At 38.1% G+C, this 14,375-nt stretch overlaps 1 protein-coding gene, 1 non-coding gene and 1 pseudogene across 2 annotated transcripts; 1 reads left to right on the top strand and 2 right to left on the bottom strand.

Moving 5' to 3' along the window:
- The window catches only part of LOC122308514, a 47,874-nt pseudogene extending 39,003 nt beyond the window's left edge, over positions 1–8,871 (top strand).
- An 808-nt stretch (positions 8,872–9,679) lies between these two features.
- Positions 9,680–9,753, bottom strand: TRNAI-AAU. The gene has a single exon. It is a non-coding gene; the product is annotated as a tRNA-Ile (tRNA).
- A 240-nt stretch (positions 9,754–9,993) lies between these two features.
- LOC122308516 (egg cell-secreted protein 1.4-like) lies at positions 9,994–10,627 on the bottom strand. The gene has a single exon (XM_043121882.1). The coding sequence runs from the start codon at positions 10,590–10,592 to the stop codon at positions 10,149–10,151; it is 444 nt and encodes a 147-aa protein (XP_042977816.1). The 5' UTR covers positions 10,593–10,627; the 3' UTR covers positions 9,994–10,148.
- Between the last annotated feature and the right edge of the window lie 3,748 nt (positions 10,628–14,375).

Consider the following 14,375-nt stretch of genomic DNA (forward strand, 5'->3'; position numbering starts at 1 on the left):
CTTCAAGACGGGCTCTGTTATAGACGTAATGCTTGAACTTCCCTAGATACCACTCAAAGGGATACATCCATTTGTATTGCACGGGTCCTACTACTAAAACCTCCTCTGGCAAGTGAATAGAAAGGTGCAGCATGACATCAAAAAAAGCTAGAGGGAATATCATTTCTAGTTTGCATAGAATGATGGGAATATTAGCTTTAAGACAATCCAATACTGATATGTTCAAAGTCCGAGAACATAACTCTTTGAAGAACCCACTCAACTCTATCAATGCTTGACGCACATCGGCCCGTAAGAATCCACCAATCACAACAAGCAGCAGTACTTGCAAAAAGCCATAACAGTCATGGCTCTTCATTCCACAAATCTTTCCATCACTAACATTTACACGCCGGCCAATATTCGAGGCAAACCCATCAAGGAATTTAACTTTTGACAACCATGCACAAAAAGCTTTTCACTCATTTCCATTTAACATGTAGCAACCAAGGCCCATAGTTACACAATCGCCATCGTGTTGTAAGTGCAACTCTTTCCTTGTTCCAAGTTTTGCCAAATCCCTACGCGCATTGACAGAGTCCTTAGGCTTTTCTTCAATATTCAATAATGTTCCCAAGACGTTATTGCATATGTTTTTCTCAATATGCATAACATCCACTCAAATCCAAGGATAACCAATAGGGAAGTTCAAAAAATATTGATTGTTTTGTCCAATCTAGCTGATTGGGCGTTCGTTTCCTCTTCAAAGTAGATTTACCAAACTCAACATGTGACAAAAGACTTAGTTGTTCAAGCAATTCCTCTCCATCAACTCTTAATGGTTAGAGTCTGTGCTCTTCAAACCCATTAAAAGAATTTTTTTTGCATCTCCATGTGTGCCCTACGAGCAACCATCGTTGATGACCCATGTAGCAATGTTTGCAGCCATATACCAACTATTGTGAATTTGTGTCAACTGTACAATATGGGCATGCCATCTTGCCTTTTGTGCTCCACCCGGAAAGATTGGCGTATGCAGGGAAGTCATTGATAGTCCAAAGTAGCGCTGCATACAATGTAAAGTTTTGCCCACTGTACGCATCATATGTACGAACACCCTCCTCTCATAACTCCTTCAACTCATCGATAAGAGGAGGCAAGAACACATCAATATCATTACTTGGTGACTTAGGCCCAAGGATTAGTAACGACAACATAATGTATGGATCTTTCATGCATGACCATAGGGGCAAGTTGTAAGCTACAAGAATTACGGGCCAAATGCTGTATGGTCTACTCATGTTATTGAAAGGATTAAACCCATCACTAGCCAAACCAAGTCTAACATTTCGAGAATCTTGAGAAAACATATGATGTTTGATATCAAAGTCCTTCCAAACCCTAGAATCTGATGGATGTCGCTTGCATGTCGGATCGTCAACACGTCCTTCTACATGCCATCTCATGGCTTGGGCTGTCTTCTTTGACATATATAGCCTTTGCAACTGCGGTTTCAGTGAAAAATATCATAGAACTTTTTTCGGTATCCTTCAAGCGAGACGTGTGCTTTGCTTCTACCTAGATGCTTTACATTTAAGGCATTCATTGTAGGTGGCATTTTCCTTCCAAAACAAAGCACAATCATTTGGGTACACGTGTATCTTTTAACTAAACCCCAAGCCACGCACCAAGCGACGGGCATCGGCATATGAATCAGGGAATAGAGCTTCCGGAAATGCCTCTTGCAAAAGCTTTATGACCATATCAAAGGACTTCACAGTCCAACTACCAATGCTCTTGATGTGAAGCAGTTTGACGATGAATGACAACCTCGAGAACTGCTTACATGAAGGATAAAGTGGACGTCTTGCATCAGCAACCAACTCCTTGAGTATTAGAGGTGGATGGTTGATCATCCAAGTTTACATCTCCGTCCCTTTGCCAATGACTTCCCATATATGAGCCATGACGAATGTCAGCTAACATCTCGTCCAAATCATCTGGATAATCACTGAAATCGAAGGTGTCATCTTCTTCTTCATCAGAAAAAGGAGTCGAAAGGAAATGATCATCTTCTCCATGGAATATCTAGCATTGATAAGTTGGATCAAACCCTCTAAAGAACAAATGATCTTCGACAATACGAATGGAGTGGAAAGCTCTATTCCAACATCTTCTACATGGACACCTAATCTGATCAGTGGTTGGAGTGTGTGCTACGGCCATAGCGAGGAATTGTCTAACACCTTCTTCATAATCACGAGAATGCAATCTATCATCAATATGTATCCAAGCCTTATCCATCTTATGCAACTGACCAGGTAGTAGAAAAGAGTTTGTTAGGTGTATTGAAAATGGTAGTGCAATAACAAGGTTACGAAACTTATTATAGTTACACCAAAGTACTCTCAGACATGTAACCTTTTTGGCACGCAACAAGTTGGAGCTAAATATCCAACATTAACCACGATACTAGACATCATCAATTTTCAGTATAAGGTCACAGAGCAAAGAGCCTAATCATGCCATAGATTAGGCTGGTATTGCATGGAGGGAAGGGAACATGGGAAGAAGAAGATACCGTAGAACAATAGTCAGGTTTAACATTGCATGAACTAAATTTTAACTAAGTGTAATGCCAGGTGCTGGAATTTTGAGGATAAAAGATGGCCAAGTAGATAAATTTTTGGGTTGGTAGGTCAAAGTGCAAGATATAGTTTTATGGGTTACGAAGCTGAAATTTTATCCATCATTTACATGTTAGAAAGTCCCTTGGTGTAAATGTTAACTTCCATGCAATTTGACTGGGTTACAAAGCTGTAACCTCTAGGTGGATTTTTACAAGGACAATGGTTGATCCTCTGATATATTATATTTAGCAAAGGAACAAGATCAGCACAAATGCATGAAGATGAATATATTTTGACGTGATAACTACTCGGTAAGACAGAAGATTCATCAACCAGAATCTGGTGTTGTACTCACAGTCCTCCACTAATATATACAATTGACTGCTTTTTGTGTGTTCAGTAAAAATCAAACTACATTATCAGTGTATACTTAAGTTTACCCTTATGGCCAATTGTCTAGTGGACCAGATTTTGTTAATAAGTACATATTTCTTTGCTCAAGCTGAACCATCCAACATTTTATACTAAATACATAATGGTCTATAATAGATGAATGTTCCATATTGTATGCATAGAAAAATGGTTCAAGTAAAGACAAGGAGAAAACCTCCTGATATAGTATGTGACACATACTATTATATGCATTCAATTAGTAAGGAATTAAAGTATGAATTTGTATAGGTTGGGATCATCAATGAAGAAGTATGGTCAATAAGCTGTGTATCAGTTTCATAATAATTCGAAGGGGATAAATCAATGCTAGGACACACGTAGCTTCAATACATAAAACTATCAACAAACAAAGTTGATAAGCTCAATTGACTCTCTATGACCGAGCCTATTAGTGGAGAGGACAATTAACAGTACTGAACAGCTACGTCAATTTTGTTTATTGTTTCTTCTGGGTTATAAATGTAAGTAGAGTATAGGAATTACAACAGCTAATTGTGCAATTCCTAAACCACGTCTCTAATATGTGTATGATAATGAGAAAACCATACACATAGGCCTTTCTATAAATGAATAAGATGTAGGAAGAAATCCTAAATGGCTAATCCGGTTAAACCATCTAGTTTAACCAATATTCTAAATACAGGAGGGTAGGAAATGATAGTAAACATATGTTCTCCAACTAGATGTTTTCAAATCCACCCAATAAAAAAATTAAACGATGGATATGCAAATCAAGTCAAGCCAAGAAAAGCACAACAAAGAAACAGAATACATAATATAACATATGTAACACAAATAAGTTTCTGCAAAAAATGCAATGCCAAAGAAGCCCCTCACCCAAAACCTCAAAAGAAAACACAAAAAACATCTTGTTGCAGTTACAACAAGATGTTTAAACTTCTATTTAATTGCTTAATAATAAGTAGATTATTATGATTTAAAATAGATAAACATGGAACAAGGAACAAAACAGTTAAACAATTAGGCTGAATTAACAAAACTGATGGGTAGAAAATCACCCACACTGAGATACAAGTATGTAAGCGCAAAATAGATATGAGCAAAGAACCTTCAGTTTTGTGTGGCGGTTATATTATATAACATTCATGGGGATGAATGTTTATGATGCTACCTAATAACAACGACCCACTAACAACAGGACAAAAGTGAAGAATGCTCAAATGGTACCATATATTATATGCATCCAGTAGTCGCATATGTACTATGAACCTACAAAGTTAATATATTATAAATATTAACGGGACAAAGGAAACACTTAGAAAATAGCATGCAATAGCCTCATGGCATTAATTTACGACATATATAAATCCAAAATTCTAATAATTGTAGTGTATTTTTATACACTACAATTAGTTGATTGGGATACTTTCAAAACGTACAAATAATAGTAAAACTATACCATAGCACATGCCTAGATATATGATATGGTTTAGTAATCTTGTTTAAGTTATATTTTGGGCATTGGTGTGAAACACACAAGTTGTTGCAGTAGGAGGAGGAGAAAATTGTCCCTCAAAATGATAACATAAAACAGATTACTAAAGATACAGATGATTACCTTTTTCCCAATAGTAAATTGAATACCTCTCCACAGTAGAAAGATGAATACAATCTGAAACCAATATACGGAGGAATTATTTCTTTTGGGATTTTCAAGATAAGATAAACATACAGCATATATATCAAGGCCATGGACAGGTAAGAATGCTGCTTAACCCAGCTCAATATGTTCAACAAGAGTAAAAACCTAGAAGCTTCCAATGGCACAAAGATTAATACAACTACAAAGGGCCTAAACGAGGGGATTAAATTATTAGAATGTAATCCACCATTGGGTAACTAGAGTAGAGCATTTTTTTAATATGTAACTAGCAATTGGAGAACAAAGAAGAATATTTAACCAAATAGAGAATATTAAAAGCATCTAAATATTTGAATTGAGATATACATTGTACTCAATGGCAACCCTTGAATATTTGGTAGGTGAGCATGGTGGAAATGGACGTGTGACAACTAGCCTCAGCACGGCAGGTTACTATTCTGAATGGGAATAGTGGTCAAATTCGTATCCTCCATCATTTACACTAATGTATTGCCATTTACTTATCAAACAATACATTAACAAATTCTATTTATGGTACAAAGTAAACACTTTTTTATGACTTTAGTCTTTCATATATATCCACATGTTTGAAGATGCATTATGGCTTTCCTTTTTGTAATGGAGTTCTAAATCTGATATTTCTTAATGAGCTATGATCATTCCAAAACAATTGATTGTATGCTTTTGTTGGTCTTTGTTGTTGGGTTGATTCTCCTCTTTTTGTCTTGCAGGTAACTTAACGGTTACACATAGTTCCAGCTGCTACCTTAGGGGCATTGGGTTATGGCAACATGTGGTGAACGTATGTGCTCGTTAATGCTGTAGTTTATTCACCTTTTTAAGTGTACAGTTGTGTTCCTTATTTTATTTTTCCTTGACATTCTTTTGGTGAATTTTTGGGATGTGCATACTCTTATTATAGGGATACAAATTTTTCCTTTCACCCATTTCTGTTTATAAATAGGGCCTTCAATTCTCAAATCTTATGTATGTCACAAAGCAAAAAATGGCCAATTTTGTTTCATTCTTGACAAAGCATTTTAAGGAGATTCAGAGGATCTTGCTGTAAGTTCATGTTTGCTAATTGCAACATCTTTGACTGATATGGTCTGAACACAAAATCTCTAGGTATAGATATGCTTTTGAAAAGAGACTGGTAACTTAGGTAATTTGAAAAAATTAGCATTGATTAGGCTTGGTTATGAGTATTTTATTTTCAACTGAGTTTATAGCTTTGAAGTTTTGGTCAGTATATGCCATCATCAGATTTCTCTGTTTGTGATCTTCCTAGGCTTTGAAGTATACACTATGCTTAGGATATTGAGTTCACCTCTTTTATTGTTCAATTATGAGCACATTGGATGCAGCAATGTTTAGCTGAGAGCAAATAGCTTGTGCATGCCCCTGCACAATAACTTGAATGTTGGGGATTTTTTCTACCTTGTTTTGCTGTAAATATCATGTACCAGCATATTTCTGAAGGGAATTAATCTTAGCACGCGTACTAGTTAATTCTCAAACGACTTGTTAACTGGTTTCTGGAAAAATAAAGTCACTTTCTAACATTGGCTATGACTTGAATGAGCTACAGATTATGGTGGAAGGTTTGGTGAGTTACTTGAAATAGTATATCACTATTATTTTGGCAGTGTCTTGTATGGTTGAGGAAACAAGCAGCGATCTTTATGAGATTTTTATTCCCCCTCTATCCCAAAGCTCACACTGTGAAGTAACGGGGCTTTTTGTCAGGGAACAATCTTTGTTTTAGCTGTTTGTCAGTGTCATGCACGCCCGGTGCTTGCTTTTTTTAATTGATTCTAATGTTAATTCATGTTTCAGGATGGGAAGATAGGCACAATGGAAGATAAGCATACAGACTTTCATAATATCTGTAAAAAAAGCTATATAACACAAATTCCAGGGCGTGCTATAACACCACCTTTAATTGAAAATTTGCAACTCTTATGTTAGCTGGAGACACTAAAAACCCCAAGTTGAAAAAGGAAAAAATGGGAATAATTAGTAATGGCTTTTTTAAAAAAGTTGTATGTACTGGTGGAAAGAAGATATCTGCCATAATGGTAATCCAGTTAACAATCATTTTTTCCTTGCAAATCATATATATAGATTTGTTACTCAAGGTTGGATGGTCAAACCCGCCAAGGGGGTGCCCCCAAGGGTAGTGGGTGGGGCGGAGGGGTGTTATAGGTAGAGACCTGGTAATCCAGTTGCAGTTTCTGAAATGTTAATAATATTTGTTTAAAATTAATGACAGCTGCAATATTGATGCATTTTGGGGAATTTGAATTCTTGCAAAATGTTCCATGGATAGGTTGGATGTGTTTCACAATACACGTTCAATAATAATAATATCGATAATAAGAGCTAACTTGAGTGATGTCTTAGCTTACAAGTTTCAACTGGAAGTGTATTTCATTGTTTCTTGAGATGCAGATAATGGTGACTTTGTGCTTTCTTGTGAGGATGAATCACCACCCATATAAGAGTTACATTGGCATTGGCTGGTAATGATTCTAAATGTATCTGCTCGAGGGGATGCTGACATTATTTTATGGTGTCAGGATATTGCAAATCTAGGTGTTCTGTATCTGTGCAACTTTGTTGATGGAAAGAAATGAGTAATGCTTGAAGTTTTCAAGGTATGAACCAGTAGTTGTTTAAATATTATTTGTAGTTAACTCTTAAGCTCAAAGCTAATGGGTTTTTTTTTTTTCCAGTTTATCTCAAATAGCTAATTATTTGCAATATATCCATCCTAGTAATTGACCATGTTGTGTTCAGAGTTAACTATCATTCTTGATTCACAGGACAAATTACATTACACAGATTTGTCAGCAAAATATACAAATTGCAAAATGCAAAATGCATATCAAAGTCTAATTTATTTTACACAATCATACCACCAATAGAGAAAGAAAACGAAGAGAGAATAGAGAGAGGCTTACCGTGGCAAACGAGAGAGAGAGCGGACGCACACACTGCGGCCTGCAGACGTGGTTGTGGAGGCTAGGGCAAATCATAGGAGAATGCCCACCAAATGGCTGAGTCAGTGAGCTTCAGGGTGGTTGGGGCTTCCGTGTAAACTATGAGCGGCGAAAATGGGGAGATACGGCGTTCACGAAAGGATAGGGAATGGTGACATTTGCTTGTCGCGAGTTTGTTGGGGGGGGGGGGGGGGCTGGGGAAGGAAGTAAACGGCTGGGGAAGAAACGAAAGAAGAAAGGCAAGAGAGAGAGAGAGAGAGAGAGAGAGAGAGAGAGAGAGAGAGAGAGAGAGAGAGAGAGAGAGAGAGAGAGAGAGAGAGAGAGAGAGAGAGGATGAGTATAGCGCGTAAATCTGTTTTATATGTTACTTTTTGCAGCACCAGCTAGTCGTGGCAAAAGCTCAACACAACTCGTGGCAAATATTATGTACTCATGGGTTCATTTGCCTATCATCACGTGTAAAATAGCGATGATGTTTATCTGGTGGAAAAAATACTAATTTCTAACGTCAAAAGTTTTAAGCCACAAAGACCAATAACTATGGGATTCTTTTTCCCGTTAACACAAAATGGTGGCATGAAATAAAAAAAATTCGTGGCAAAAAATGTTATTGCCTGTAAACGTCTATGTGTCACCACTATGATCTCATGGTAAAAGCTATGTTTCGCTCCCACGGATCAGTCTGGTGATAATACTAGACTAATTGCCACAATATTTTGTTGTGGAACAAGAACTCGTGGCAAAAATCAGCTTTTGTTGTAGTGTGAAAGCTTTTAGGGATATGATTATTCTTCTGGTGTTTGGCAATTCGAAGCATATGGGTATGTGCCATGTGGTACATCCGGCGTGTGTGTCATGCAAGTGTTTGGATCAAGCCCGCGGCCTCATGCCACAACCCTAATGGTTAGAGTATATAATGATTCGCCCTCTTACTATAGGGCTCCGGTCCTCGTCCCCAACATTTACGACACATGGTTTCGGCTGACCGTAATCCACGACGTTGAAGCCTCGAATGTAAAGGTATATATAGATGGATTTCTCAAGTACGAGCTAGGCACCTGGCCGTGGGGGAAAATCTCATTACTTCAAATGTACGTGGAGTCTATGCACAGAACATGATGGTTCTAATTCCTATTATATGGAGTCCCGTTGTAAGGAAATCAAAGTTCTTAAAAAATGACATGCATGATTGATCCTTTTAATAATATATAATTCTCGATCGACGTTTGTAAGGGTATGTTTAATTATTACGGGGCTTAGCGTGGAAGATCATGATCATTGTTATATTCCCAGCTGTAATAAATAAAATTAACCTCTTGCTTTTCCTGCGCGCATGCATGTATTTGTACGTACGTACCCTTTGTCTCATTCTCTTCTTCTTTAAACTGGCTTTATATATGATTCTCTTGTTCTTTGGTCGATCGTGATCAATATCCCCAAGTGGTTGTGAGGGTTCTTAATAGATCAATGAAGCAAATGGGCATTCGGGGGTTCCTCAATGCTTAAACCGTGTGGAGTACTACGTACTCGATCTATATATGCAACATGAGAACTATGATGCATGGATCTAATTGGCCGTAGTTGCATGCATCCAGAAAGAACATGGGATTGATTTGGGAGCTAGTTCTAAAGAAAATGTAATTAATTAATGCTGGATTCTTGTTTCGGGCATATATATATATAATATATGCAACATGGGATTTGTAGATTTAAAGACTATATATTTATAGATTAAGTCATGACAAAGGACAAAACTTCGTGACCTTATATGATCCAAGAAACTACATTTGAAAAATAAGGGGTGTGTGACCAAGCGAATGAAAGGTAAAAATAGCTAGCGAGTGGCCGTTAGATACTGATATATTATAGTGAGATGCTTAATTAATTAGTACTGTGTTACATTAAGAAATAGGCCGTGAAAATGTAAATGTCTGCTCCCTCGAACACGTCTGGCCCATTTTAGAGTGTAAGAAAAAACAAAAATTAATTGGCCCATGCAGGTCTCGAACCTGCGACCTTCGCGTTATTAGCACGACGCTCTAACCAGCTGAGCTAATAAGCCTGTGAACAAAATCCCCGATGTAGTACAATTTATAACAATAGTTTTAGAAATGACGTCATCTTCAAAACTAACGTAACATAATAATTAACAAGGGCTTTGCTACATACAGTCGGGAAATGCAATCGGCTGTACGGAATGAATAAAAAAAAATTACAAAAAAATTATTTTATATTCAGGGAGACCTACATGAATTATAAAAAGTTATAAAAATAATTTTTTTTTTTTCATATAGGTCCCGTATTAATTTTTTTTTACAGTCGACTGCACGCCGACTGCATTTCTCGGCTGCACAAATCATTTCTGAATTAACAATGATGCCCAAACCTTGTACGTAGCTCGTTATTTCTTTTATTTTATCGAGCGTATCAAGCTAATTACTAATTAAGGTAATGGAACTAGGGAACTAATTTCCTAGAAATGGTCGCCGCCGCCGTGGCACCCTGATCGCTTGATATTGGTGGCTGTAGCTGTGGGGGTGTTGCGGCACCAGAAGAATCACAGTAGCCACGGAGAATATCGCCTTCTTGTTCAGTGAAGCCGAGGGAGGCAAGCATGGCAGGCCAGCACTCGTGCTCTACGACCCTGATGGCACGGCAGCAGCTGGGGCCCAGATAGATCTCCCCGTTGAGGAAGAACAGGACGACCTCGCCCATGCACGATTGGAGCTCGAACAAGGAGCCCCAGCAGTTGGACTGGCTGTAGTCGTTGTCCAACTGCAAGCGAGCTGCCCGTGTCGAACCGGAGTTCAAGGGCGGTACTCCTGCTGTCGCCGTCGTGGTCACTGTCCATGCTATGATCAGTACTGTTACGAGAACGAGCGTTGAAGAGTAGGCCGCCATGATCAGGGTGAGAATTGAGGGGCGGATAAGATGGATAGACGGTATGAGGCAATGATGGCTTTCAGATATATATATATATATATATATATATATATATATATATACTATAAAAGCTAGGGCAATTGAAATGTCCGAAACCATTAATATTGGAGTAGAAGTGAGGCCGGGGAGGCCAAGAGATCCTTAGAGATCAATTGGAATTAATATTTTATAGCTAAGCCGTTAAGTGAGAAGATCATGTAAAGGCCATCTGTGCCTATAAATGAATGAATGAAATTAATTAATTACGAGTGAGTTCGTGCATGTGGTTCGTCTTCATCATATGGAATAGGGCTTGTTGATGGGATGTCATAACAATCACGCGAGTTTATGATCAGTAAGTAGGGAGTACTTAATTAGTCTAAATAAATTAGGGGATCATTCATCATTGCCTCATGCAGAACTTGATCAACCAATTACATACGTACGTTACAATAATCTTTCAGTCATGACTATATCTGATGTGGCACTTGTTCCCTCAAAACATCAGATATGTGGTCTTAAATACTTGATTAAATCCTAATTATTATGATCTTGACTAATAAATTAAGTTTACGGTGAAACTTTCTCTTTATCTCTGTAATTTCCCGGCCGCCGTTATATATAATTTTGAACTTCTAAACCAATGCATGATGCATCATATATATACAACCGGAAATTCTCAAGGATATTACTAACGGCCGAAATTTAAAACCAACTTTGATGCGTAAGGGTTCTGGCATAGATCCAGACTTGCGATATGAAGGGATCGACAGGACTAAAATCTTTTTTTTTTTTTTTTTTTTTTTTTTTTATAGAAACATAACAATATCATTGAATAGAACTAATTATAGACAATTATCAAACCATAAGGCTTGAGAAAGACAATATGGAATACTATCTCACCACGTACATCTTCATATTCTCCACTCTCCAAGCATATCTAGCCAGTGAATGTGTTACTATGTTACCTTCTCTATACACATAAGTAAAAGAAACATTATAAAAAGGATAGAGAGACGCTGCACTTCTGAGAACAGGTTTCCAAGCATAGAATTAAGCATAGCATTTTGTTGTAAAACTTCTACTAAATGCAAACAGTCACTCTCCACGACAAGATGTGAGATGCTCATTGTAGAACACAACTGTAACCCACGGAATATAGTTAACAATTCCATAACTTCCGGGTTAATCACATCTAATTCCAGTTTAGAAACAACTATGAGTAGCCTACCAGTAGAATCACGAGGAAGGACCCCAATACTAGCCTTGTGAATATCTGAAAACAGGGCACCATCAATGTTGAGTTTAAGAACCCCAGAAGGGGGAGGCTGCCAACAGAAATGATGTCGGAGTTGGGGCTGAGATTTAAGAGCAACCGATTTATAACTCTGCGACAGACCCAAAGAATGAGAAATAACATGACTGGGACTCAAACAAACATGGTCAAACTCCCATTTATTGCGCCTAAACCAGAACGCCCAGGCAATGCAGAAAAAAAAAAAAACAACTAGAGAATTAATATTTTGAGCTTCAGCAATAGACAAAGCCAAATCTGTAAAACTAGTTGGTGAAAAATTTGCCATAGAAGGAAAGAACTGGGTCCATGAAGACCGAATCTGGGCACAACCAAATAAAGCATGCAATAAATCCTCATTAGAGTGGAGACAGAAAATACAAGATGCAGTAGGGAGCACATGTTTTTTCAGCAAATTAGTCTTTGAAGGTAAACTGTCATTACAAGCCCTCCATACAAAGATTTTAATTTTATTAGGAATAGGAAGTCTCCACAAAACTTTCCATAAATGCGTATAACGCCCCATTGAGGAGCATTCAGCTGTATTATCACTAGACTTGTTCATAATCAATTTATAGCAACTTTTAACAGAGAAAAGACCACTTCTCTCTGGACCCCAAATCATCTTATTAGTAGTACCCGGAGGGAAAATCATGACCTTCAGAATATCAGCCACAACCATTGGATTGAAGAGAGATCTAAGTTTGGACAAGTCCCACCCCCTAGCATTTCCAAGAAACAGAGAAGCCACAACATCAGAAGTCAAATGCATAGCAGAATCCAGCTCACCACTCAATGACCTATGTCCCGGGACCCAAGGATCCTGCCACACCTTGATAGTCTGCCCATCACCAAGCTGCCAAAAGTAGCCCTCCAGTAACCACCGCTTCGCCTCCCAAATGCCCCGCCATGTATAAGAAGGATAATGCCCCAAACTAGAGTCCAAAAAAGTTGATTGAGAAAAATATCAAGCTTTAAGAAGCTTGTACAGTACCGAGTTCTCATTTTGTATCAGCCGCCACCCTTGCTTAGCAAGAAGAGCAAGATTAAAACTTCTAAGATCCTTAAAGCCCAACCCTCCTCTACTTTTTCCTCCACACATATGTTGCCAACTAATCCAATGAATACGACGCTCCTCCCGTTTTTGCCCCCACCAAAATCTGACCATTAAAGCCTCTAAATCTGAACAAAAATTAGCAGGCAATAGGAAACAGCTCATGGAATAAGTTGGGATCGAAAGAGCAATAGCTTTCAAGAAGATCTCCTTACCCCCTTGGGACAACAATTTTTCCTTCCAACTTTGTAACTTTTGCCACACACGCTGCTTGATAGATTGAAATGCCCAAGTTTTGGATCGACCAACAATAGGGAGTAAGCCAAGGTACTTCTCATACTGCTGAATTTCACCATTTCCCCATAATAGACGGATCTCTTGTTGAAGTTCCAGCCCCACATTACAACTAAAGACCATAGATGTTTTCTCCTTGTTAATCTTCTGTCCTGAACAGCTTTCGTAGATTGCTAACACATCTTGCACCCTTCTATTTTCAGCCACCGAAGCCTTACAAAAAATAACATTATCATCCGCGAAAAGCAAATGATTAATAATTAGGGCATTTCTACAAATTTTCAGACAAGAAATTTCCTGTCATAGACCAGCCTAATTTAACAAACAAGAGAGCCTCTCCGTACAAAACAAAAAGAGATAGGGGGACAAAGGGTCACCTTGTCTCAACTCCCGAGTGGGGAAAATTGGCCCTTTAGGTTCACCATTAACCAACACTGAAAATGATACAGTTTGAACACAAAACATCACTAAGGAAATAAAACCAGACTCAACGCCCAACATTTCCATCACCTTTTGAAGAAAACACCATTCCACCCAGTCGTAAGCCTTACTCATATCCAGTTTCAAAGACATATATCATTGATTCCCACTCTTCTTGTGTTTTAGGAAATGTATTAACTCATAGGCAATTAATACATTATCCGTAATCAAATGACCCGGAACAAAAGCATTTTGAGACTCCCCAATAAGACTAGAAAGCACTTTCTTCAAACGGTTTGCAATAACTTTAGAAATAAGCTTATAGACCACATTACACAAACTAATTGGTTGATAATCAGCAACCACAGCAGGACATTTAGTCTTAGGAATTAGAGTGAGATACGTATGGTTAAGAGAATAAGGAAATGAACCTGAATTTTAGAGCCTGAAGTACCGCAGCCTGGATTGAGGACCCACCACATGCCAATATTTCTGATAAAAAGCCAGAGACATGCCATCCAGGCCAGGAGCCGTAGAAGGGTTCATTTTAAATAACGCACCCACAATTTCAGTTTCAGTAAAACGCTAACTAAGATCCGTATTCATAGCGGAAGTGACATGGCCCCGAAGACCTTCAAGAAAAACAGTAAAGCTGCTAGGATGTGAACTAGCAAATAGAGACTAAAAATAGTCTATCAAC

Source organism: Carya illinoinensis, chromosome 4 (assembly GCF_018687715.1).
Source record: "Carya illinoinensis cultivar Pawnee chromosome 4, C.illinoinensisPawnee_v1, whole genome shotgun sequence".
Lineage (NCBI taxonomy): Eukaryota > Viridiplantae > Streptophyta > Magnoliopsida > Fagales > Juglandaceae > Carya > Carya illinoinensis.

Excerpts from the sequence above, each read along its gene's own strand:
- LOC122308516 (XM_043121882.1), bottom strand. The coding sequence starts at position 10,592 with ATGGCGGCCTACTCTTCAACGCTCGTTCTCGTAACAGTACTGATCATA.